The sequence below is a fragment of the Felis catus genome, chromosome B2 (assembly GCF_018350175.1).
Source record: "Felis catus isolate Fca126 chromosome B2, F.catus_Fca126_mat1.0, whole genome shotgun sequence".
Classification (NCBI taxonomy): Eukaryota; Metazoa; Chordata; class Mammalia; order Carnivora; family Felidae; genus Felis; species Felis catus.
In genome coordinates this window covers 78697723-78722590 of record NC_058372.1, presented here as the reverse complement: position 1 = coordinate 78722590, position 24868 = coordinate 78697723, and the positions used below count along the sequence as shown (strand labels likewise).

Here is a 24868-nt window from a genome sequence, read left to right as displayed (position 1 = left end):
CATGGTCCTCATCTGACCACATGCCTGGAGAGTAGACAGCCAGAAATACAACTAAACCTGTTCACCTGACTGAACATTAATGGTCACTGAACTACGGTTAGAAACCACTACTGTTCACGGTTCTAAAAATAAGGATGACAATTACCATTGAAGAATGTTTAACACCTATGCCATACTTAATCAGGAAGTATGGCAACTTGGAAGGTTGACTTTTTTTTTTTCACACTTATCTAGGGAAAAGGGGTGTCACCAAAAAAAAAGTAAACAAAAATGAAAACAAAAACAAAAAACAAAACCCCACAATTATTTTGGGAGATTTTAATAAAACAGTTTCTTTTCACTCAAAGTCTCTAGTAGAATTCCTACGACAAATAACAATCACTTTCCAGCCAATTCTTCATTGCTTCTTCCAAATACAAATATAAAATGGAATGCATGGATAATTCTACAACATAGCCAATGTCTAGGCTACTAGAGGGAGGTAGACCATAAATGCCCATTTACAGTGTTTTCTTCACAGATGTGCAGAGTTAATGGTATCATCAGGAAAATCTTGTAATAAGAGCAATGAAGTTGGCACAGACTTCATCTATAAAAAATTCAGTATATTTTGTGCTACTATCAAAACCTCTGAAAATCTGTTAAGTCTACCAAATCAAACTGTCTAGTGCCTTGGTGTCTTTCATGATAGTTGGCCATAACAGTATCACATAATGACACAATACAAAAAGACAGTAATGATGTTCAGAAATAAGTACCTTGGTTTTGAGATGTTATCATCTGTATACCAAACACAAAGAAGGTTCTTATCAGTGGACATTCAAAAGTTCTTAATGCGCTTTTTTTTTCTGTGAGAAATACAAGGCATGTTAAATATGTATCATTTACTCAGCCATCTCCAAGTTCTACCCCACTTCCTCCTTACATATTTCCTATATGCAATCATAGTTATATTACTTAATATATGTAAAATGCTTTAAGTGATGCTTGGCACATAATAGTTACTAAGTGGAGGTGGTGGTTGTTGATGTTATTATTATTATTATTATCTCATGTTTTACAAGTGATGCTGTATATTCATATGCCCTGCAGAAATTCTAAAGTATGATTTGCTTTAGGAAGTTCAATCCAGTGCTCCCAGAAGGAAGTAAGTCTAATATGCAAGGCATCTTCTATATGACATTTTTCTTGTTTGGGACAAAATAGGCATATCACCTTAGAAGTGACCAAATTGATCAAAAATGTGTTTAGAATTTTGTGTGTGTGTGTGTGTGTGTGTGTGTGTGTGTGTGTGCACCTCTTTAGGTAAATGTTACCAAGTGATTACCTGAAATGGCAAGCGTTGAGAACAAATTAAAATAATTTTTAAAAAAATTTTTTTAATGTTTATTTATTTTTGAGACAGAGACAGAGCATGAATGGGGGAAGGTCAGAGAGAGGGAGACACAGAATCCGAAACAGGCTCCAGGCTCTGAGCTGTCAGCACAGAGCCCGATGCAGGACTTGAACTCATAAACCGTGAGATCAGGACCTGAGCCGAAGTCAGCCGCCTAACCAACTGAGCCACCCAGGCGCCCCCAAATTAAAATAATTTTTGATAACTTTACCATGAAGACACTGGTTACAATAGCCCCTTCTCATATTGCATTAGCCTCAGACTGTGGGAAATCACTTGCAAAATTATTAAAGTATTTAACCATATATTTTATTTTTATAGTAATGAATCTGATATGCTCTAATCTCCTTTTGTTTCTTATATATCTTCCATATATCATTCATTCCATTCACTTAAAGCCTCATCTTCAGTTCCAGGTATTTCTGTTGGTGATTGGTCAAGAGAAGTTGAATCTTTGTATCTCACTAAGCTCAGCTCAGACGGTATCTCAGTTGATGAGGATTTCTCCCCCCAGAAAGACTTGACTGCCCCCCTAGAGAAAAAAAACAAAAACAAAAATCCCTTGTGAAATGAAAACCATAACTAAATAGATCTATATAATTTGCTCTATATAGAAGTGCCTCCTTAGTCATGATTTATTTTTAGTTTGTGTTGTATCAATTACATGGTGATAGTAGATGAGTCCTTAGACTGTACCAGAGTGTAAAGTCAGGTAAGTATTAGAAATATTTTAAAAAATGAATTAGTAGCTTATACTAACCAAGTTTGAGAGTTGTGGGAACTACAACTGGACAACACACATATACATTCAAAACACTTTTTTTAGCAATTACTATATAAAATTCTAAAAATTGCATTTCAAGCTCTTTTGTGGCTGGGAAGCAAGTCATGAGATTAGCCTGAAATGGAATAGTTGCAGGAGGTATAGAGGGTGTTGGACTGTTTCAAGATACATATAGGAGGCATTATGGACAGAGCTTTGGATTCATCAAACAAGAAGTGGGGACAGACAAGGAGGACATCAAGCAAGGGTGATGACTCAGCTGAGCCCTTTACCTACCAGTTTACAATTATGAATATCAGTACAAAGATCACAAATATACAGATAATAACTCCTATGGTCAGCACAAAAACTAGGACTGCATCAGTGTCTGGTCGGCTTGATCTTTTCATTTGCAATTCTAGAGAAAACACACACACCTGATGGTTATTACCAATGTATAAAAAAGGAGATACATATCTAAATGGAAACTTCACATCTAAAAAACAACTTTAGAAAAATACAGGAAGAATTAGTGGAAAGAAAGTTATTAGTAAGCTTGCTCATCACCTTTGAAATGTCCTTTTCTTTCTTTCTTTTTTTTTATTATAACTTACTGTCAAATTGGCTAACATATGCGTGTACAGTGTGCTCTTGGTTTTGGGGGTAGATTCCTGTGATACATTGCTTACATACAACACCCAGTGCTCAACCCAACAAGTGCCCTCCTCAACGCCCATCACCCATTTTCCCCTCTACACCACCCCCCATCCAGCCTCAGTTTGTTTTCTGTATTTAAGAGTCTCTTATGCCTTGCCTCCCTCCCTCTCTGTTTGTAACTATTTCCTCCCTCCCTTCCCCCATGGTCTTCTGTTAAGTTTCTCAAGTTCCACTTATATATAAATGAAAATATAGGATATCTATCTTTCTCTGACTGACTTATTTCACTTAGCATAATACCCTCCAGTTCCAGCTATATTGCTGCAAATGGCAGGATTTCATTCTTTTTCATTGCCAAGTAGTATTCCATTGTATATATAATTTTTTTTTTCAACGTTTATTTATTTTTGGGACAGAGAGAGACAGAGCATGAACGGGGGAGGGGCAGAGAGAGAGGGAGACACAGAATCGGAAACAGGCTCCAGGCTCCGAGCCATCAGCCCAGAGCCTGACGCGGGGCTCGAACTCACGGACAGCGAGATCGTGACCTGGCTGAAGTCGGACGCTTAACCGACTGCGCCACCCAGGCGCCCCTCCATTGTATATATAAACCACATCTTCTTTATCCATTGATCGGTTGATGGACATGAAATGTCCTTTTCAAACATGCAGAAAAGTTGAAAGCATTTAACAGTGAACATCCTGTATTCCCACCACCTAGATACCATCAACATTTTACTCTCCATCTGTCCATCCTTCTATAAATCCATTGATCCATCTTAATTTTTCAATGTATTTCAACATAATTTGCTAATGTCTGCCAATTCCCCACAAAAGTCTTCAACATGCATATCATTAACTAGAGTTCAATACTTGTTTATACTTTTTCTTTTGAGGTAAAATTTACCACGAATTGCACAAAGATTTTAAATGTACATTTATTTTGGCAAATGCAAACACACATATATAATTCAAACCCTATGAAGACTCAGGCTATTGCTATACCCCAGAGACTCCCTTTAGCCCCTCCCAGTTAATCCCTGCCCCATCCTCCAGAGGCAACTACTGTCCTGATTTTCTTTTCTACTACAGATTAGTTCTGCCTGTTCTAGAACTTTATAGGAATGGAAACATACACTATATATTCCTTAGTGTAAGGCTTTTTTTACTCAGCCTATTTTAGAGATTCACCTACACTGCTGCATGTATCAATAGTTTTTTTTTTTTCTTTTTTATTGACGAGTAGTAGTCCAATTTGTCTATTCATTTTCCTACTGATGGACATTCAGGCTGTTACAGCTTTAGGCTATTACAAATAAACTGCTGCAAACATTTTTATTCAAGTCATCTGCAAATGTACATTTCTCTTGGATAAATACCTAAGAGTGGAAGTGCTGGGTCATAAGGTGGAGGTACACTTTATTTTTCCAAGAAACTGTAAGATCTTTGCCCAAACTGATTGTACCCAAACTGACTGATTTCTTTTAATGAGCTAAAGTTTTTAATTTTGATGAAGCCTAATTTATCAATCTTCCCTTTTATGGTGATTGTTTTCTGAGTCATATCTAAGAAACCCTTGCCTACTCCTGAATCATGCGATATTTTCTTATGTTTCCTTTTTTAAGCTTTATGGCTTTAGTGTTTACATTTAGGACTATGATATATCTCTAATTTTTAGAAATTTTGTAAGATAGGGCTAGAGGTTTATGTTTTTATACAAATATCCACAGAGTACTTTTAAATTAGACATTCTCTCCCATATCTTTCTGCTCTTCTTGCAAATAAGTCTATTAAATAGACAAAGCCAGTCTACCATATGTATTATAACATTGTTACGTTGTAAATTGGTGAAAAGCCAATTTATATCAAATTTTACTTACCTTACCAATTATATAGTTTTCTTTTGGTTCTTCCCAGTTCATAAATCATAGAACCATAAAGAATTCGTGTGAAGAAGGACCAGAGAGATTACCAAATGCAACTACTGAACTACACAGATAAGTAAACCAATGTTCAGGGAGGTTTAATGATTTGTGCAAGCTGTTTATATCTTGTAATAGTTTAATTTTGGTAAGTACCACCCTATCAGTAATAGTTTCCTGTATGGGCAATTTCAACTGCTTATTTGCCTGGATTTTCTTCCTACTCTTTAAACATGAAGGACTACAATTTTTCACTTTTCTTCTAATGCCAGAGGTATAAACTCAATTATTTTCTTCTTTCTAATGCCAGAGGTATAAACTCAATTAGTGATCTCACTAAATAGTTTCAAGTATGACAGAGAAATCACATCATATTGATATTCCAACACTGTTAGATTTTTAAAAATCTTTTTGTTTTTGATAATTTTAGATTTAGAGACGGCAGTGAGATTTTTTAAGCTCGAATGAAAGACACCTTTTAGTATTAAAACCTGAGAAGAAGAAATGGCAAAATTCCTTGCCATTTATTCACTACCCTGCAATACTAGCCTAGAGAGGATGGAGAGTGAAATTTCTATGGGAAGTATGCAGACATTAGCAAATTATGTTGAAATGCATTGAAAAAATAATATGGATCAATGGATTTATAGAAGGATGGATAGATCAATAGTAAAATGCTGATGGTAGTATCTAGATACTTCAACAGTAGTCTTCTTGCATGGATTATTTTTATATCTTGATTACTTTTATACCTAAAAAAAAAGTGGGCTGTGTTTCCTATTGAGATTTTTTAATGAAAATAGGTGAATTTCGATGTTCTAGCTTCTTAGAAAAACTAAGCTTATGCCTGCATTCGTTTTCTAGGGTACCACAAACTGGGTGACTTAAAAACAGAAATTTATTGCCTCAAAGTTCTAGAGGCTAAACGTCTGAATGCAAGGTGTTGGTAAGGCCTTGCTCCCTCCAAAGTCTCTGGGGGCAGATCCTTCCTTTCTTCTTCCTGCTTCTGGTGGCCCCAGATGTTCCCTGACTTGTGGCAACATAACCCTAATCTCTGCCTCTGCTTTCACATGGCTGTCTTCTCCCTGTGTGTCTTTGTGTCTTCACATGACATTCTCATCCTTCTCATTCTGTGTTTGTGTCCAAATTTCCCTCTTCTTATAAGGATACCAGTCATGGTGAATTAAAGGCCCACTCCATTCTAGTATGTATGACCTTATGTTAACTGAACAAATTACATCTTCAATGATCCTATTTCCAAATACAGTCACATTCTGCGGTTCGGGGAGTTAGGACTTAAGAAAGGAAACACAATTCAATCCATAACAATGTCTGATTATAAAGACAACTGTTGTGGAAGTGAAAAATCTGATGTAAAGGGAATGGATGGGAAATTTTCATTAACTAAATCATATTTACCCTAACAATACTGCAATTGTGTACTTGTTTCAAGCCAGTGCCATATTGTGGTGACATTTATACATTTATAGACAAAATATTTGTTCAGTGTCCAAATAGCCAAAAGGGTCTATCGCAGTGGTGTTCCCAACTGTCAAAAGAAACTGATACCAAAGTGTTCTGAAAACATTTTGTCATTTAACCAGCGCATGTCCTGAGATGGCAGAGCTAACCCATCAGCCTTGAACTACTTGCTACAAGAGAGAAGTCAACTTTGTCTCATTTAAGGGCTAACATTTTGGGGTCTGTGTTCTAGCCCTTAGCTTACACAATATCAAATGCATATTGACTTCTAATCATAGGAAGAGGTATGGTCTTAACAAGGATTAGGCTGTAGGGACAAAAAGAGAGAATGGCCCCCAAACCATAAATACCCTGAACTAGTTAGTACCTACTGAGATATGTTTTAGTTTGATGAGGTTTGGCCCTTTCTTGCCTTTTTTTAGTACTTTATTGAAATTATCCTTTTAATAACACTTGATATCTCAACTGAAGAGCAAGATTATTAGCTTTCACCATAAATGTTTTTTTTAAAGACACTAAACACATCAAAAAAAGTTATAGTTTATTTTTAAAAGTCACCTCCAAAATATTTTAGCTTTTTTCCATTTTGATAAACAGTGTTATGCTGTCTTTACACTGTATGGTATCTCTAAACTACAGCAAAAATTCTTTACATGGGATTGAGAAATAGCTTCAAGAAATCCATGAACTCTCTTAAAATAACAGGTAGCTCTTGGCATGTTTGTTTATGTGGGCATTTTTCTGGGAAAAGCCTCTTGAATCTTGATTGGATTCTCAAAAGATTTTGTGACCAAGCCCCCTCATACCGTCAATAACAATGACAACAATGGTAAAACTAGTTAAGAACAACTGAACAAAAGAAAATAATTAGAGATATTAGACATTGTAGTCTAAACTGGAAGGATACGCCCATGGATTAATTTTACAAGACAAATACAGTTTCTAACATTTAAAGTTATGTTCAGGACAAGATTTGCCTTTTGTGACAAAAATTGAGGACCACATTATTGTTTCATCAAAAAAATATTTTCTTCAAATGAATAATTTTTAAAAAGCCATGTTTTGACATAACGTTTCTTAATTTTATTTATTTTACTGTGCCAAAATTGTTGTGTATCCATGAGCATTCTATGTATGCACTTCCACTTTTGTGATAGAAGTAAAATAATATAATTCAAGTTAGAGGACTGTTCTTTGGAAACACTTCAGGAATGCACCAGTTTCTCAAAGTGAAACACATCTGACTCTACTTTGTGAAAAAGAAATTAAGCACCACTGGGGTCCCTGGGTGGCTCAGTCGGTTAAGCACCAACTTCAGCTCAGGTCATGATCTTGCAGTTCGTGGGTTCAACCCCTGAGTCAGGCTCTGTACTGACAACTCAGCCTGGAGCCTTCTTCGGATTCTGTGTGTCTGTCTCTCTCTGCCCTTCCCCCGCTTGTGCTCTGCCTATCTCTCTCTCAAAAATAAATAGTAAAAAAAAAATTCTTTTTAAGGAAATTAAGCATCACCTTGTAGAAAGTCTAAATGATAAAAACCAGTGATTTACAAAATGTTGTCTCTGGACCAGCAGCACCTGGGAACTTGTTAGAAATGCAAACTATTCTGCCAGCCCCACCCAAGATCTACTGAATCAGAAGCCCTGGGGGTAGGGTTATCAATCTGTGTTGCAAGGTGTCCTCCAAATGATTTTGATGCTTTTTAAAGTTTGATATAAGCAAACAAAAACATTACTGGGCACTTACCACTTGTTGTATAGACTGTGAATTTAATAGATGCTACTATTTCATTATTATCCAAGGTGGCACACTCGAAAACCAAGGGGCGAACTTCCCTGCGTACTTCCAGGATTGCTGAATCATTTGCAAGGATAACGGGTTGCTATTTAAAAAGGAAAAAAAAAGTCCTAATATTCTTTATGTGGACTTAAGATCAGGAAACAATTTATTCCTCATAACAAAAGAGTAGTCATTGTCTTTCAGTCTAGGACAGTAATTAATTATACACATGGATTTTAGAGTCAGGCAATCCAGACAATCAAGTACCAACCTTACCATTTCCTGCCTATGTGACCCAGGACAAGTTTCCCATTGCTTCTCAGTTATTTATCTGTAAAATGGGTGTAATGATAAGGATTACCTCATAGATTGTTATGTGGGTTAAAAGAAATTGTAGCACTTGGTGTATGTCTGACACTTAATAAGCCCTCAATTAATGTTAGCTACTATTATCCTGATACAACTCCTAGGCAAACAAATGAAAAATTTGCTTCCAAAATAGAAAACTTTATATAAAATGGATGTTTTTAAGTTTTGATAATAGCTGACCCCAAGACATATATAGACTTAGCCCCACTTAATAATGAAAAATTTTAAATTCCAGTAATAACAAAGTTGTAAGATTTTTAACTTCATTTTTGCAAACTGTTTCTAAAGAAAGAGTTTTCTGATAGTCATCAAGCACTGGGACACAAATTTTATCACTCACTAGAAAGCACCACATTACATACATTCATGACTTACTTGCTCTGGCCTTAGAAGTTTCCAAATATATTTGAAACGATTTACAGGAGATATATGAGTACATGCCATTCTAACACTGTCAAGACTTTCTGAAATTGGTCTACCCCCTAAAAACAAGGAAAATTAAATACATATATACCATTGGGCATTATAAATTGCTTTATACAAAGGCTACTTTTAAAAGCCACTATATAAATTATAAAATCAATTTTTTTAAATCAATTATATGCTGGACGTTATCAAAATTATTATTGAAAGTTTGAGTGTAGAAGAGCAGAGAGGAATAATGGATGCAAAGTAAAGTCATTAAAAGAAGCAGGTGGGAGACACCATAGCTGTCTGTTCCTTCTGCAGAATATATAGCAAAGGCAACCAATTTAGTGATCTATTAGATTAAACTTTGAGATCTGTTAGTGGCTTTCCATTTATTGGTTAAGGATTCCATTTATTGATTAGGATTACCACTAGAGGTAATGAACTCTCAAAGTAGTGTAATTTGACATAGAACAGACCTCAAAGTTCTCAGTTTAAAGTCTGCCAATCTATTGATAATCATGCCAATCACTTGTCAAGACCAAAGTGTCAAAAGTATTTCACTATAGCACAGCCTTGATCACAGGCCCTGAGTATAATAAGGTTCTAGTGTATTACAGAGAATATACGTTAAATTTTAGACATAACTGAAAAAATGTAAAGCGAAAATGGAAAGGCACTCAGAGCTATTACTGTCTAGAGAACTGGAATTTTAAGTTTTATTAAGTTTCCTTTCAGTATTGATCAGCTCCTTCCACTCATGGCAGCCTGAGGTTAAGGCTATTTCCCCACAGTAAACTTTTCCCTTCTGTCTCCCCCCCCCAACACAGAATCCAACTCACAGCCACAATCTACTGGTCCACGGCATTCTTCCACCCGTACAATACACTTGGATTCACCTCCAGGGCATCCGTTTGTTAGGATAACTTCTCTAATACCAACACCTTTGGTAAAAGAAACCAAGTGTTACGAAAAATTCATTCCAGTTTCTTTTCTTTTTCCACCTAGGCTTTTTTTTTTTTTTTTTTTTTTGAGACTTCTAATTTCAGAAGTTAAATTCCTAACTTCAGGGAGGTAATGCTTAGAATTATTTTATGCCCCTCATTTTGAATTATTTCATAAAACAGCATTTCCCAAAATGAGTTACATGAAACACTAGTTCCTCTGGTTGTTAGCATAAGAAAAGGGATTCCACAATTAGACATTTGAAAATGATACATTAAATAAAATTAAAGTGTCCTCTTTATTTACAGAATTTGGGGAGAACTTTGAATATGCTAAGGAAATTAGTGTGCTATAGTGTATAAGCTTTCACTGATTGAAGAAGTAAAATTTTTACATTTTAACATTTTTGAAATCAGAATTTACCTTTGAATTGACAACATGTGACAAATTGGCCGCATTTTTCCATTTTAGAGGTGCATAAAATATGCTTCTTATAGCTGATAAAGTCTTAGATTTGATGAAATACAGTAGGACACAGGATCTCCCAAATTCATCTGGCATGGAACTTTTAGAAGAGATTTTGGAACTCTAGAGAACATTCCCAAAATCACAGTAAATTTATTCTTTTTTAAATGTTTATTTATTTGTTTTGAGAGGGGGGAAGGGGCAGAGAAGCCATGGGGCGGGGGGGGGGGGGGGGGGTGGGGAGAGAATTCCAAGCAGGCTCCACATTGTCAGTGTAGAACCAGAGAGCTCGAACTCAAGAACTGTGAGATCATGACCTGAGCTGAAATCAAGAGTCAGACGCTTAATGAAATGGACCACCCAGGTGCCCTGCCAGAATCACATTTTAAAACACAAATGATGCTTTTTAATATTTAGATTAGTAAAATCTAAATTAGATTTAGTAAAATCTAAATTAAATATAGGAGGAGAAACTATTAAATCTCAATTTCTAGTAAGATACTCTCTTTAGAATTACCACACTTTTTTACAAAAAGAAATCAAGTCTTTACTAAGAGATCTCAGATCTCCACTGGGTTTGCCTTTCATTGCCAGAATTGAGGAACATGATAAATGCTCAATCAGTGACATGATAAACATGTCGTATGGAGAAGTGACCTGTGATAAGACAGTGTAGTCACAGGCTAAGGAACAGTACATCTTGATTTCCTTGTCTACCAGATTCCCTCTTTCAGCCTCTAAAGATGTTAATCATAAAACCCATTCTCAAGGGCAAGTTGAAGTCAACTTACAACAGTGACAGATGACTTACAACAGTGCTTCTCAAACTTTAGAGTGCACGCAATCACCTGGAAATCTTATTAACATGCAAATTCTGATTCAGTAGGTCTGGAGTAGGTTCTGAGATTCTGTGTTTCTAACAAGCTCCCAGGAGATGCTGATGCAGCTGGTCTATGGACCAAACTGAGTAGCAAGGGAGAGGACTCTACATGAGATAAGGAGATGAAGATTGGGAGAGAAAAGATCTTTTTTTTAATTATGTTTTTATTTTAATTCCAGTGTAGTTAACATACAGTGTTATGTTAGTTTTGGGTATACAATATAGTGATTCAACAATTCTATGCATTACTCAGTGCTCATCATGATAAGTATACTCTTTGAGGAAAGATTTCTTTTGATTAAAAGAGATGCCTGAGAATGGTTGCAGTATAGCTCTGCTTGAATTTATGAAAGGTACCTCACTAGATGCACAGCCTTATTCTGAACTGCATAAATATTTTCCAAGCAAATTTAATTAGGAATTTATTTAGCCAAATATAGTTCATTGCGATGATATGTGTAGGTGTGAGATTTTCTGTAAGTCCAAGTAAACCTAAAAATCTGCCTGGGTATTCCAGAAAAAGAAAATTTTTTGACTGCTAAAATATTGTTTTGGGAGTTCAATAGAATTATCACCAAAGCAGTTTTTTCCCCTCTAAATAGTTCTGTTATAAACCAAAAAAGTTTGAAAATATTTTAAAATATTTTAGATGTGAAATATTACCTTTTATGGTTTATCTTTCTCCTTAGAATTTATCACCATCTGACATGTTACATGTTTGAATATTATTTTTCTCTTTGCCCCTACTAAAATATACACTCCTTGAATGCAAGGAGTTTCCTCTGCTTTATTCCAGCACCTGTAACAATGCCTGGCACATAGCAGGCAAAATTCAAAAAATGATTTGATGAATGAGCAAATATATAATTTTTGAAACACATCTTTAAATAATAGAGTAATACACTATAAATTACTAGAATTGTCTTAAAAATAATTCTCTACCTGTGAAAATTTCTCAAGCAAGCAGCAAAAGAAAGATATAAATTACAAATGAATATTCACAGGTTTATTACATGTATTCCTCTCATTTCTGACTCTGACCCAGTAAGAATTTAAGGTCAAAAAATAGTTTTAAAATTATCTTAAGAGGCAGAAGGTAGAACAGTGGTTGTCAGGAGCTGGGGGAAGGGGAGAGAGCAGGGAGTTCGTGTTTAATGGGTATGGGGTTTTCATTTTGGGATGATGAAAAAGTTCTGGAGATGGATGGTGGTAATCATTGTACAACAATATGCACATGTTTAAGATTACCAGTCGTACATTTAAAAATGATAAAAATAATAAATTTTATGTTAGGTTTATTTTGCCACAATGAAAATATATTATCTTAAATATAAGTAATTCAGGTGTAGTTTTAAAAAGCAATTCTGCTCTACATCTGCATGGATTGCTGTCTTCTTACCCTTTGGTTTTTGTCTTTCCCTCCCATCACTATCCTTTTTGCAAGACAGGTTCTAATTTAGAATAAACGGAATTTCATTGAGTTATCTATTGGCTTATCAGCATGCTAGTCTGTCTATAGTGGTTCTCAAAGTGGTTGTTAAAATATGGTCTTTTAACCAGCAGCATCAGCTTTATTTGTAAACTTGTTTAGAAATACAAATTCTTAGGCTCCTCCAAAGACCAAATGAGTTAGGAACTCAGGGTAGGCCCAGCAGCCTGGGTTTTAACAAGCTCTGCAGGCACTTAGGGTGGACACTTAAGTTTGAGAAACACTGGTCTATTATAGCACATGTAACCTTAATCCCACCCCCATGTGAGAGATATTATGTCCAATTTCTATTCATGGAATGATGGAAAAAAGTCATAGTTTGTGAATATTATCTTTCCCCCAAAGCTAATACCTCTTTTCCCCAAGACATAACATATGAATTGGAGAAATGTAGAATTTATAATAGAGTATTACAAATACACAAATTTCTTGATAGATTTGCCACGCAGTGTGTGGGAAGACATCTGTGAGATGCATCGAAAGATCTTCATCTTCTGAACATCTGTGAGATAAACTTTTACTTAGTGAAGGCAGTTTAAGTGCCAAAAAAATATAGGGAGCCGGCTTAAAATAAGACTTAGGGGTTATGAACTGACAATATCTTACCTTTTGAGCTTTGTGTGCAAATTATAGTTTAAGAGATAAATAAGAGCACACAAATTACAAATAAAAATTTTCAACAGCTTTTACCTTTCCTTCCCACCAAATTACAATATTGTTGATTTATCTGCTCTATGCTACTTACCACATGTAACGGTGCACATCCCAAATTCTACTTCTTTGACTGCTGTATTATTTGAAACTAAATATAAAGTGCAAAGATACATTATTTAATCATGTAAACACTTTTTTAAGTGAAAAACTACTTGAGGGTGAAGGATACAAGCATTCATGGGAAGCAGATAGTTTTTAATCAAAAAAAAGTTTTTTAACTTTTTAAATCAGAAAAGTAATGTCATTCCTAGTACATCTTCTATTATTGCTTAAATCAAAAGAAGCCTAAATCGTGAAAGTAATGAATTAAATTAGGAAATACCTTGCAAAGAAGGTCTATATTTAAACTCTTATATAAATTAAAAATAATTTTTTTCATCAACTTAATACATGGTGAGTTAAAGTTCTATAGGTCAGAAAAACAAAACAAAACAAAAGCCTGCCAACTGTAAGGCCCGATTTTTTCTATTCTCTATTTTCCAAAAAAAAAATTGTGAGTGCATCATGAGTGCATCATTTCCATCCAAAAATAAGTCTTTATCCCAAATGTTCATTAAAATCTCTGTTATAGGTTGGTTCTATACATTCTTAAGTTAAGATGATAGATTATTCCCAAGAATTTATCCCAACACTTTATTTATCAGGATAATTTATAAATATACATGTGTTTGAGTAGTTAAATATTATTACTTTCAAATCACATTTCTCTGTTTCTAATCTGGCATGATTTCCACCAGCCAATTCTTCACAGCAGATTAGGACTAATATCTCAATATAAAAAATATTACATGAGGGGTTAGAATTTTTTTTAAAGCATTGCATCCTAAATTAACAATATTACATGGGAAAGTGCATTGGAATTGGGGTCCACATTGCTTCTTCTACCACTAATCATCTGAGTTTGATCAAATTACTTAAAACTCTGTCAGGCCTACTTAACTCTTCTGCAAAAATCTGAAAAGGAAAATCTATCTTATTTGATTATTGTAAGAATTAAATGAGATAACATATGTGAAAACATTCTGTAACTTATTTACTGCTGCAAACATGCTTAAGATAGCATAACTTCATTCACAGTCAGTGCACATCACAGTTTTTCCTATTTTGATTACTGTTAGACAATACATTCATAAACACTGTTATTCTATATTTACAAGCACCAAATATACTGAATAATAGTATGCTGTTGGTGTATACATGTTAAGTAAATTAATATTGACTTTGTTAAATTATTTGGCCTATCATGATCAATTTTGAAATGACATTTTTGCTTGAAATGCTTGGATACTTTCTGCTGGCACATTATGAGATATAAATTAAAAGACAAATCTTGAACATAGAAAACATAGTTAGGAGGATGAGTATTAGCTTTTAAATACAACTTCTTTTAAAAAACCATTAGAAAAAACTATTAATCAGCCCCACTATTCACTACCTATGCAACTTTGGGAAAGTTACTTAAGCTCTCCTAACTCCAGAAAGACTGGATTTAATCAGATGATCTCTAAAGTCCCTTTTGGCTTTGATTGCCCATTAGGTCATTCAATGACTTTCTTTTTATTTTATTTTTTGAGAAAGAGAGAATGAGTGTGGGTGGGGCAGAGGGGACAGAGCGGGGGGGGGGGGGAGAGAGAGAGAGAGAGAGAGAGAGAGAGAGAGAGAGAGAACCTTAATCAGACTCCACACTCAGCATGGAGCCCAACCCCATGACCCTGGGATCATGACCTGAGCTGAAATCAAGAGTCAGATGCTCAACTGACTGAGCCACCCAGGAACACCTCAATATCAGAGTTTTTTTTTTTAATTTTTTTTTAAAGTTTATTCATTTTTGAGAGAGAAAGAGAGAACGAGCAAGCATGAGCAGGGGAGGGGCAGAGAGAGAGAGGGACATACAGAATCCAAAGTAGGCTCCAAGCTCTGAGCTGTCAGCACAGAACCCAATGCGGGGCTCAAACTCACAAACTGCGAGATCATGACCTGAGCCAAAGTTGGACGCTTAACCAACTGAGCCACCCAGGTGCCCCCAACTTTCATTTTTGATGGGAATCCTATACTGGTGAGTCACAGAAATTACATGTACCTGGACTTCAGTGTGATACTTGTCAAAATTTCCTGTTATACATCTATGAGTAAAAAGGAAAAATACAGTCTGAATGTCAGTAAACTTTTTATGTGTAACTTGCTAAACAGTAATATCCACTGATGCTAAGTAATTGCTTGGTGCCAATTTGTAAGGAATGATGTGTCACAGGACTCTGTCCTGTTTAATATTTTTATTACTGACTTGGAAAATATTGGCATCCTGCTGACTGAATCCAGAGATTCTGAAAAACTAGAAAGGATAGCAAATATGTTTGAAAATAAATCTGGCTCTAAAAATGACAGGTTGGAATACCAGGCAAGTCTAACAAAATGAAACCTTAAGAGAAATAAAAGTCTTACATATAGAGCCGAAAGCTAACTGTCCCCAAAATACTAATAGGCTGTCTTAACTTGATAGAAGAACAGGTGAAAATGAGTAGAAATTTCAATAGTAACTTCAATAGGAGTCAAGAATGTGATGAGTCTTCCTTAAAAATCTACTGGGTTTTAGACTTTACTAATAAAAGCCTGGCATCCACCATGATGTAGATAATGATCCTCATCTTTTTTGTTCTGGCAAATCTTGGAATGTTTTCTTCAATTCTCATCACACTTTAACTGTTGGTATATACCATCAGAATCCAATTTTAACTTTTGAGTTTCTTTTTTAAGAGTTTATATGTAAGGTTGATATTTCATAACTTTTATTCTTTCTTAGAGGTGTTCCAAAGAAAAAGAGAAAATAGTTATATTTATATAGGATAAAACTTATTTTATAGAATGAAACTCATTCTATTTTGCAATTTTTTTTTTTATTTTGCAATTATTATGTAGGTCTGTTCTTGGTTCTTTTATAAATGTAAGCTTATAGGTATAGGATAACTATAAATCTAAGGATTTAGGTATAGGTATACCATTATGTGTATAAAAGGTATAAAAGGTATGGGGGGTATAAGGGGTATGAGTATAAATCTAACATAATATCTTAGTAATTTTTCCTATATTTTTTAAACATTTTGTTATTTCATCATCTGTAATGATTGATTTAATTATTACTTATTGATCATTCCTAGCTGTGTGTGTTTTTTTTAAAAAAGACTAAGACAACAAAATGGAAGAGTGGTTGGAATTGCCTAGAAAGATGATGTGACTGTAAAATAAATCATAACCATTATATCATCCTTTGTTTTATTTCTTTGTCCAAAAAATTGCATCATCTTTCAGAAAGATATAAAAGAACTCTAGATGCACCTTTCTTCTAGTCCATTTTCATCTTTCATTGAACATAGTTGAAGTTTTTGAATTTCGTTTTTTGGTTTTTGGTCCATAAAAGGAGAAGAAAATTGACAGAGGGAAACATTTCACAATTGTTGGATGAATTGGAAGATGAACATAGAGATAGAGAGCAGCACCTTAAATGCTAAGGATGATGGTGAAATTGATTGCATAAGCAAAAGGAGAGATGATAACTTAAATATCCTAGATGAATTTTCTATAACTCAAGAGTCAATGGATTAATGAGTATTACATTTCTAAAGATGAAAAGGATATATAGTATTTTCATTCAGTTAGGCTTTCAACAGGAAAGACTTGATCCTGAAATGTTTTGTGAAAATAAACTGGACCATACTATTTTGCTAAAAGGATATGGACAATATTCTTTTCTTTTCAAAGCTCCTTATACCCCAAAATCTACTTGATAAGGTCTGTAAATGGACAGATCATGATGGCAGGTATGTATACAAAGGTAACTAAGAGAAAATAGATGATGTAGAAATGAATAAAATTCATTGGGTCAATCATCTAATTGGTATTTATAAATCTAAAATGAAAACATTTTGCAATTAGGGAGCAAAGAACATGGCAGTCTTCTCATCAACAAAATATGTGGCTTCATAGTTTTCAAAAGTATTGTGTTTTGACAATGCAAGTGCAAAAAGAACCAAAGGAATAAACTAGAATCTATTAGAGATGTACTTGAAATCTGGAATCAGTATTTATAAGATGGATACATTCCAGATTCATACATAACAGTTAATGAGCATTTAGTTGCATTCAAAGTGCCTTGCCCATCTAGGGTATATACATCTTCAAAACCAGGAAATATGGAATAAAAATTTGTAGTTTTCCATATTTACATTCTTATTAAAATTTCATTTAAGTTGCTTCATTAACCCTTTATTCTTACTCTTGTAAATTACTTGTAAAATGCTTTAAAATCTAAAAAAAAAAGTGAACTGGATAGCAAATAGTGATGACTGCTTTTACTGGTCCATGGAGGGTTGAGGGGCTTTGTCAAATTTTAATAATGGCTCTAGAAAATTTCCAATCTTAGACACTTCCAATTAGAGTTATGGTTCTGGATTCTCACTCTTCCCAGGAAAAAACAACTACGCATGAAACTGTACATATAAAATTCCAAAAGGTAGACCCCCTAAAGTTCACAGATGACAAAACTGAGACAGTGAGAGAATAAATACCTTGCCTACATTTGAATTTGTATCTAAGACATTATAACTTCATTGTCTGGATTTAGCCTAAACTCTATTTAGCACATTATAGGTAGAACTATCCCTTGAACAGTTTAATACTAAAATTGTTAATTATTTTTAAAACTAGAGCGAAGCAACAGCTATTCTGCCTTAAAACATGTTTTCTCACCTAGTCTCTTTCACACTTCCAAAGTCAAGGACCTCGACAAACTCCCTGTAATGTTATCAAGGCAATACAAACCTACATCTCACCATTAACCTCAGATAGTCAATTTCTTTCTGTCGCTGAGGGTCACTATGTCATCAGGAAATAAAAGAAAGGCTAATAAATACAGCACCTATTCTGTATGTCTAGGAGATGTGAGACTGCCAAGGAAATTAAAAGAATCTCAGCCAGGTCATTTATGGGGTAAGGGAATCAGTCTCCTTGAGCTGCAAATCTGCAACTGGTTTTCTACCAACCAGAATGTGTTACTAACCAATAAAACATATTTAATGGCTTGTCAAGTTTTATTGCTTAATGACCCAGCAGAATAAGGCAAATTTACGAAACAAGCACAGACTCATTCCCCCTTGGCTAACAGGTATTATCCAACAAAACCAGTAGTTGGATCCTTAATAGGTGTTTCCTACTACTACCATTCCATTGTGGATAGAAGTGGAACGTACAAATATCTTATCACCAGGCTACAGAGGTGCTCAAAGGTGGAGCTGCATGAAGCTGGCAAAGGGCTTCTGGGCAGTTTTGTCAGCATTTTGGTCTAAGATGTGTCACAGTGAGGGGGATTCTTAATTCCAATGAGTTCCAACCTAAAGATCAAATGTGGAAAGTAGTACAACCTCAAAGTAATTTGGAACTTCAAAAAAATTTAAAAAAAATAAAATGGGAAAGAAATAGAACTACAAGGAGTCAAAATAATTCCTGTTGGTGAGAGGCTACTTCCGACTCCTACTCCTTAACAACAACAACAACAAAAGGCACATATAACAATTTCTATAATGTGCTTATTTGTTTTTCTTAGCACAGTCTCTTCAAGGCCAATAGGCATATGAAAAAAAGTATAAATTCAGGCTGTTTGCAATTGAGCTCTACAGATGCTAACAGGGCTAATAATTCTCATTGTCCTCAGACAGAAAGCAGGGCTTTGCCTTCGGCTGGTCCACGTTAAGGAGCCTCCCGCCCTCACCATCCTCCTCTGGCAGAGTTTGGGCCTCGCTCTCAGCCTCGGCCTCGTTCTCGGCCTCCTCCTCGCCCTCATTCTCGCCCTCGCCCTCGGGGGCCAAACTGGGATCCTGGACGGCAGTGACGTTCGTCCCACACGCGGACCGGAGGCCCGCCAGGAGAAGCCAGCCCACGGTCAGCAGCAGCCCGCTGGAGCACCCCGCGCCCCCGGGGCTCATGGTTCTCGGCCCCGATGGCCGACCAAGACGCAGTCGCAGCCGCCCGCTCCCGACAAGAGGTGCGTCGAAGAGAGGAGCCGCCAGACTCTGAAGCTCCGCGCCGCGCCAGGTAACCATTGAGGCGTCACGGCTCGTCACCGGCAAGCGGAACGCCTCCCGGGCTCCTAGCGCCCTTGGAACGCACGCGGGGCCGCCTGTAGCGCCTCGCCCGGCACTTCCGACTGGGCTTAGGCCGCGCGGCTCGCTTTCCGGAGTGGCAGGTGCGCATGCGGTGGCAGGAGCTGCGCTCATTTCCTCAGTTACTAAGCAACCCGCCAGCTTTTCCCTCTGGTCTTGCTTGCTCACCCTTGTCTCTTCTGAAACACGTTCGTCCTTCCTACGCTTACTCTTCTCCAAACCGTATCCCTAGACCCACGAAGCACTCTTCATGTGACTTGGATCCAGATTCCTTGTACAGGATATCCTACTCGGCATGTATCAAGAAGGATTTGTCAAAACCTCATTAAGTATGGTGCCGCAAACTAGATCCATATCTGCAGGTGAGGCTTGATCTGCAGAGGATATAGGAACCGACTTTCTTGGCTCTGAAATCTTTTGTTGACAATACACTCGAGTGTTGTTTAGTTTTTAAGATTTTGTGCTGTGCCATCAATTCCCCAATTCCCCGTAGGGCTTCTTTACGCTAGATTAGGCGGTAGGGAGAGAGAAAGGAAAAGGGGAGGGTGCGTCCGTTGCCAAGCTTCTTCTACCATGTTCAATATTTAGATAGATGATGTTTTTGTAACCAAATGTAGAACGTAACCTTTGTTCCTGTTAATTTCTGTCTTCTTGCTTTGGGCCTGTGTTTTAAGCCTCATTGAGATTTTTTTTCAACTCTGAATCTGTCGTCTAACATATTAGATAGTTCTCCCAAGTTTGATTTGGAAAATATGTCTCTTTCAGATCAGTAACAAAAATGTTAAAAAGGGCAACAAGCTAAGAATAAAGCACTAAGAGGCCATTCTCTGACAGTAATCCATTAATCCACACATTGATTTAACCCAAGAATCAATTCTTTTACCAAAAAAGAAATCCCGCCTTTTTCTAAGGTTGAATCAGACTGGAAGCAAGAATACTATGGCATTGCCACTTGAATCAAAAAACCTTAGATATAAGTATAACTCCCCACTGCCCTCTTAATGGTCTTCAGTGTCAATATGCCCAATTATATCATAGAAATAAATGAAATCCCATTAAATTCCTTCCATGATGGTGTTGTAAGGGTTAAATTGTAGTGTAGGGCTCACCTGTAGCCTTGGGAAATAACAGCTTTGTTTTGACACTGTAGGTTAAGAGATAACAGCCTTGTCCTATCAATCAAGGGAACAAAAGTTCAAGAGAAATCAACTGGATTGGTGTTTGATTGGATCTGGGCAAGGGCATGTTGAGAACTTTGAAAAAGTGGGCCAGAGGCAGGGTCAAGGAGGTCAGCTGGTTGCGGCTTAACCGCAGAAGGTCTGAACTGTTTCCACTCCCATCTGGGAACTATTTCTTTGTTCCCAGGTGATGATAAGATGATGTGGTTGGCTATAAAACTCTACCTAGGATGTTCGAGGCCACACTTTGGTCAAGTGTGTCGGTCCCGATCAGTCAGCTTGTCTCTCATTGCAATAAACTTTGTTGTGACTGTCACTGGTGCCCGTAGCATTCTGTTTCAGGAGTCGTGTGGATGCAACAGTGCTAATTTCAACAAGTCTGCTTTAATCAATTTAGGCTTCTGTAAGAACAGAAACATAGACTTTGTAATAAAGAGTTTAGAAATCATGTAATACTCCAATCCCTTCATTTTTCAGTGAGGAGATTAAGAACTGGCCTTCTAGTAAATGCCTCACATAAGATCATCCCGCAAATTATTTGTAAAGCAGGCTCTCACAACCATATCTCCTGAATGCTCATTGGGTGCTTAGTGATTCATATAATTTAAAGTTAACAATGAAAAAGCATTCAGTGGGGTAATAGAGAGTCAAGAGTTCAAGCAATGTTCAATGAAAACAAATTAGGGTTGAAATTTTTTTATCTTGTTATTCCAAGTTTGATTAGACCTAATAGCTACAATGTGGTAGTAAGAGAATATTGATGAATAGACAGTTCAATGGATTTAAATGTGAAATTTGAAACAGAGTTCGTTTAACTGTTTCTACATGACCTTATCCCATACTTTGAGGTTTAACACCAATTCCTATGGCACGTGGGCTGAAGAATAACCTACTACAAAGTGAACTTAAGGCATAAGCTCTGGCTTTTGGAACATATGTACATCCAGCCATCACAGACCAACAGATAGGCACATAACTTAGAAAAGTGTTAGGACGGTCTTTAGAGCCACTTATTTTTAACAAAAGTAGATTAGTTGAAACAAAAGCAGAAATTTTTATTTGAATTTTTCTCACAAAATCTTCTAGTTTTGAAATAAGTAAAAGACAAGGACTTCTAAAATGATCAGCATTAAAGTTTGAATTGGTATTGGTAGGGAGTCTCTGACAATATTTTATATTAACTAAAATACCATAAAAAATATTATAGTGCCTGACAAATTATGAGGGAAATTAAAATGGGAAATTTAGGAATGGTCTTGAGATACAAAGGCCTTAGTTTCATGGTCAAATTAATAAGTCAAAATTTTTCCTTTAAATGCTAAGAAAAATAATGTTTTCAAATATAAACTTTAAAAAGGAGATGTATGGTATTTCATAGGCAACATTGTTAAATGCTTCAAAAGTCAATTTAGGACACATATTTTCCTGAAAATAGTATTATTTTTGGGCAAAGCAAGTCCCATAAACTCTCAAGATATATAATTTAACTCAAGGAAAAATTAATGACCAAATAAACAGCTTCAAAGAGAATCTAAATGGAAATTAAAGGTCTCAAAGAGGAGCTGAAAGACTTGACTATGAAATAAAGAATGTTAATATCTGTGATAGCAACAATACAAATCACTTATAAAATATTGTTTTATTCACCTGAGTTATGAGAAAATGTGTAATATCTATCCTCAACAGACTTACACTGTCTCCAGTTGAAGCCACAAATAAGTGAAAGGTAAATGTTGAGGACACACTATCAAGAGGGATTGACCCTACTCTAACCTTCAGATACCAAGGACCAGGAATTACATCCTCAATCTTCTGACCAACTTCATTTCAGTTCACTCAGCTCCCCTCATCCTGTCTGGCTTTAAGCATCTCTACCTCTAGCTTCAGTTTCCAAGGCGCAGGGGTTATGCCAGTCTTCTGTGACTCCTCTTCCCTACCCCACCCAAACTTATCTCACCTCTCCAGGTCTGCGTGTACCTTTCTTGAACTTCCTTTGTGTGAGAATACTTGGCACGCCTAGAGGCAGTGAAATTCCTTTATCTAATCTCCACTCTTTACCCTAGAGGACCTCAAGGGCTGGAAAGGAACACCAATTTGAAGATTTGTGATGGAAACACAAGATAACAAAGGCCTAAATAAAGGATCACCATAAAAATGAAAAAAGAAATGAATGAAAGAAATTACAAAGGAAAGATTAACAAAATGGAATGACTGGCTGCCTAAGAGAGAGGAGAGGAGCCAAATAAAGGGAAATGGGGGGTGGGGGGGCGGTGCCTGGGTGGCTCAGTCGGTTAAGCGCCGGACTCTAGATTTCAGCTCAGGTCATGACTCTAGATTTCAGTTCAGTTCATGTTCTCACAGTTTCCATGAGTTCAAGCCCTGCATGGGGCTCTGTGCTGACAGCACAGAACCTGCTTCCGATTCTCTGTTTCCCTCTGTCTCTGCCCCTCCTCTGCTAGCACTCTCTCTCAAAATAAATAAATAAATTTAAGAAAATAAAGGGAATTAGGAAAATCAGTAGATGTTTTGTTAGGCAGGTTAATTTGGGGATCAAAAGCTCAAGGTTAAAGTTAAGTTGGAGGTATCAAAAGAAATCAAGTGGAAATGTACATTGGCAGCTTAAGATGACCAAATACATACACACACACACACACACACACACACACACACACACACACACACGGCCAGAAGGTAAAAAACCACTGCCAGTGAAAAGATTGGCATGAAAAATACATATGTACATCCAGTTAATATGATATTCTAAGTATTTCTGTAACATTACAAAGTTACTAAAACTACTGTAGTATTTATGAAAATAGGTGTCTGGGAGATAAATTGATTTTGGCCTTAATATGCTTGAATTAGTAAAAAGCATTCCCCATAATAATCTCCCAGACAGAAGGCCCTCAAACCACTTTATCCTATTTACAATCTCTAAGAGAAAAGAATTTTTTCTTCTTGAGACAAGTTTTTAAGAGCAGAGCTTTTTGTTCAGCACCCTTACCCCTCATCCTCTGCCTATTAGTTAAAACTTTATTGCTACACATGGGGGAGATTTTTGTGGTCGAAACTGTCAGAAGCCCTGTGAATTTTTGTATATAGGAATGGTGGTTTAAAACAGTCACATCCTCTCAAACTATCACATGTTCATTGGGAACTTTATGCTTTTATTCCAGCCTCAGCCTCCCCCACCCCTTTATTTTCTCATCTAATGCAGCTGCCCATAAAGGCCTTTCTTCTTAAAGTCCTTCTTAAGGCAATAAGAATTTACAATGTATCAGGGAAAGAGTAGTGCCCAAAAGATGTTCTTTCTCTATTTTAATAACAAGGGTTGAAAAGGCCATTGAAAGTTAAATCATGTTCTAGGGAAATGTGGTCACATTTTGTGAAAGGAATAAGTGTCACATTGTGAATAAGTCTTGATAGAAGATATATAGTACTCTCAAATTCCTCTATTTGTAGGGCTTTCTAAGCTACATCTTCTATGATTGAATAAGGTACCCTGTCTGTAGTTATTCAGGTTATAGGTACACAGCTCCACTCAGCTATATGTGCCCCAAATTAATACATAAAACCATTTTAGAGTTATCCCTGATTTGGATTTCCTCTGCAATTTTTGTGATCTATAGTGTGCTTCTTTCTTTTAATTTTGAGTCCATAGTGGGAACCAGTACTCTCATTTCCCTTGGTTACTCAGGAACAAAGTCCATCCCACAATCCCATTTAAGTACTGTTCTACCCATGCTCCAGACCCAACTCAACTTCTTTCCTGTTTTGTTCATCTAATTCCTTCAAAAAAGATATGCCTTTCACCCTGCATTTTGAACATACACTTCTAGGTGACAAGCGTAAACTTGTAATTTATGAACTCAAAGTTTCCCTCCTACCCAATCTCATTTCTTAATAGTTCTACCTGTAACTCTACTCCCTACCACCACAACAGGACCAACCCCACAGGGTGTTATAACTGCCATAGTTTCAGGATATATGTTAACAATACATATAGTATTTTTTGATATACTCAGGCCCAGTCATACCAGAACTATTATACCTTTTCTGCATGTAAGTTGAGAGGAAACATAGAACTGGATATCTTTACTGTGATTAGTAGGAAGTTTTGCATGGGATCACTAAATACCTTAAGCACCTAAAATATTATCTTGGGATTTCCATTTTACTTTCAAATGGGTAATGGCAGAGGATGGGTATTCTCAGGAAGAGAGTTTCAGAGGCAGGTAAAAATAAGTTTTACACTTACCAAAGTTAAGTTGT

At 36.2% G+C, this 24868-nt stretch overlaps 1 protein-coding gene across 1 annotated transcript; it reads right to left on the bottom strand.

Annotated features, from left to right (window-relative positions):
* Positions 1-1683: 1683 nt before the first annotated feature.
* On the bottom strand, positions 1684-19345 carry SPACA1 (sperm acrosome associated 1). Its single transcript, XM_003986364.5, has 7 exons — positions 19028-19345; positions 13298-13354; positions 9616-9717; positions 8741-8847; positions 7964-8099; positions 2457-2577; positions 1684-1928 (listed from the first exon to the last, which is right to left on the bottom strand). Exons 1-7 carry the CDS (start codon positions 19239-19241, stop codon positions 1772-1774), a joined length of 894 nt encoding a protein of 297 aa, XP_003986413.1. The 5' UTR covers positions 19242-19345; the 3' UTR covers positions 1684-1771.
* Positions 19346-24868: the final 5523 nt, after the last annotated feature.

Excerpts from the sequence above, each read along its gene's own strand:
- SPACA1 (XM_003986364.5), bottom strand. The coding sequence starts at position 19,241 with ATGAGCCCCGGGGGCGCGGGGTGCTCCAGCGGGCTGCTGCTGACCGTG. Across the intron at positions 8,848-9,615 it reads TGGACCAGTAGATTGTGGCT|GGGGTAGACCAATTTCAGAA; the intron begins GTGAGTTGGATT and ends CCTTGTTTTTAG. Across the intron at positions 1,929-2,456 it reads ATATTCATAATTGTAAACTG|GGGGGCAGTCAAGTCTTTCT; the intron begins GTAGGTAAAGGG and ends TTTTTTCTCTAG.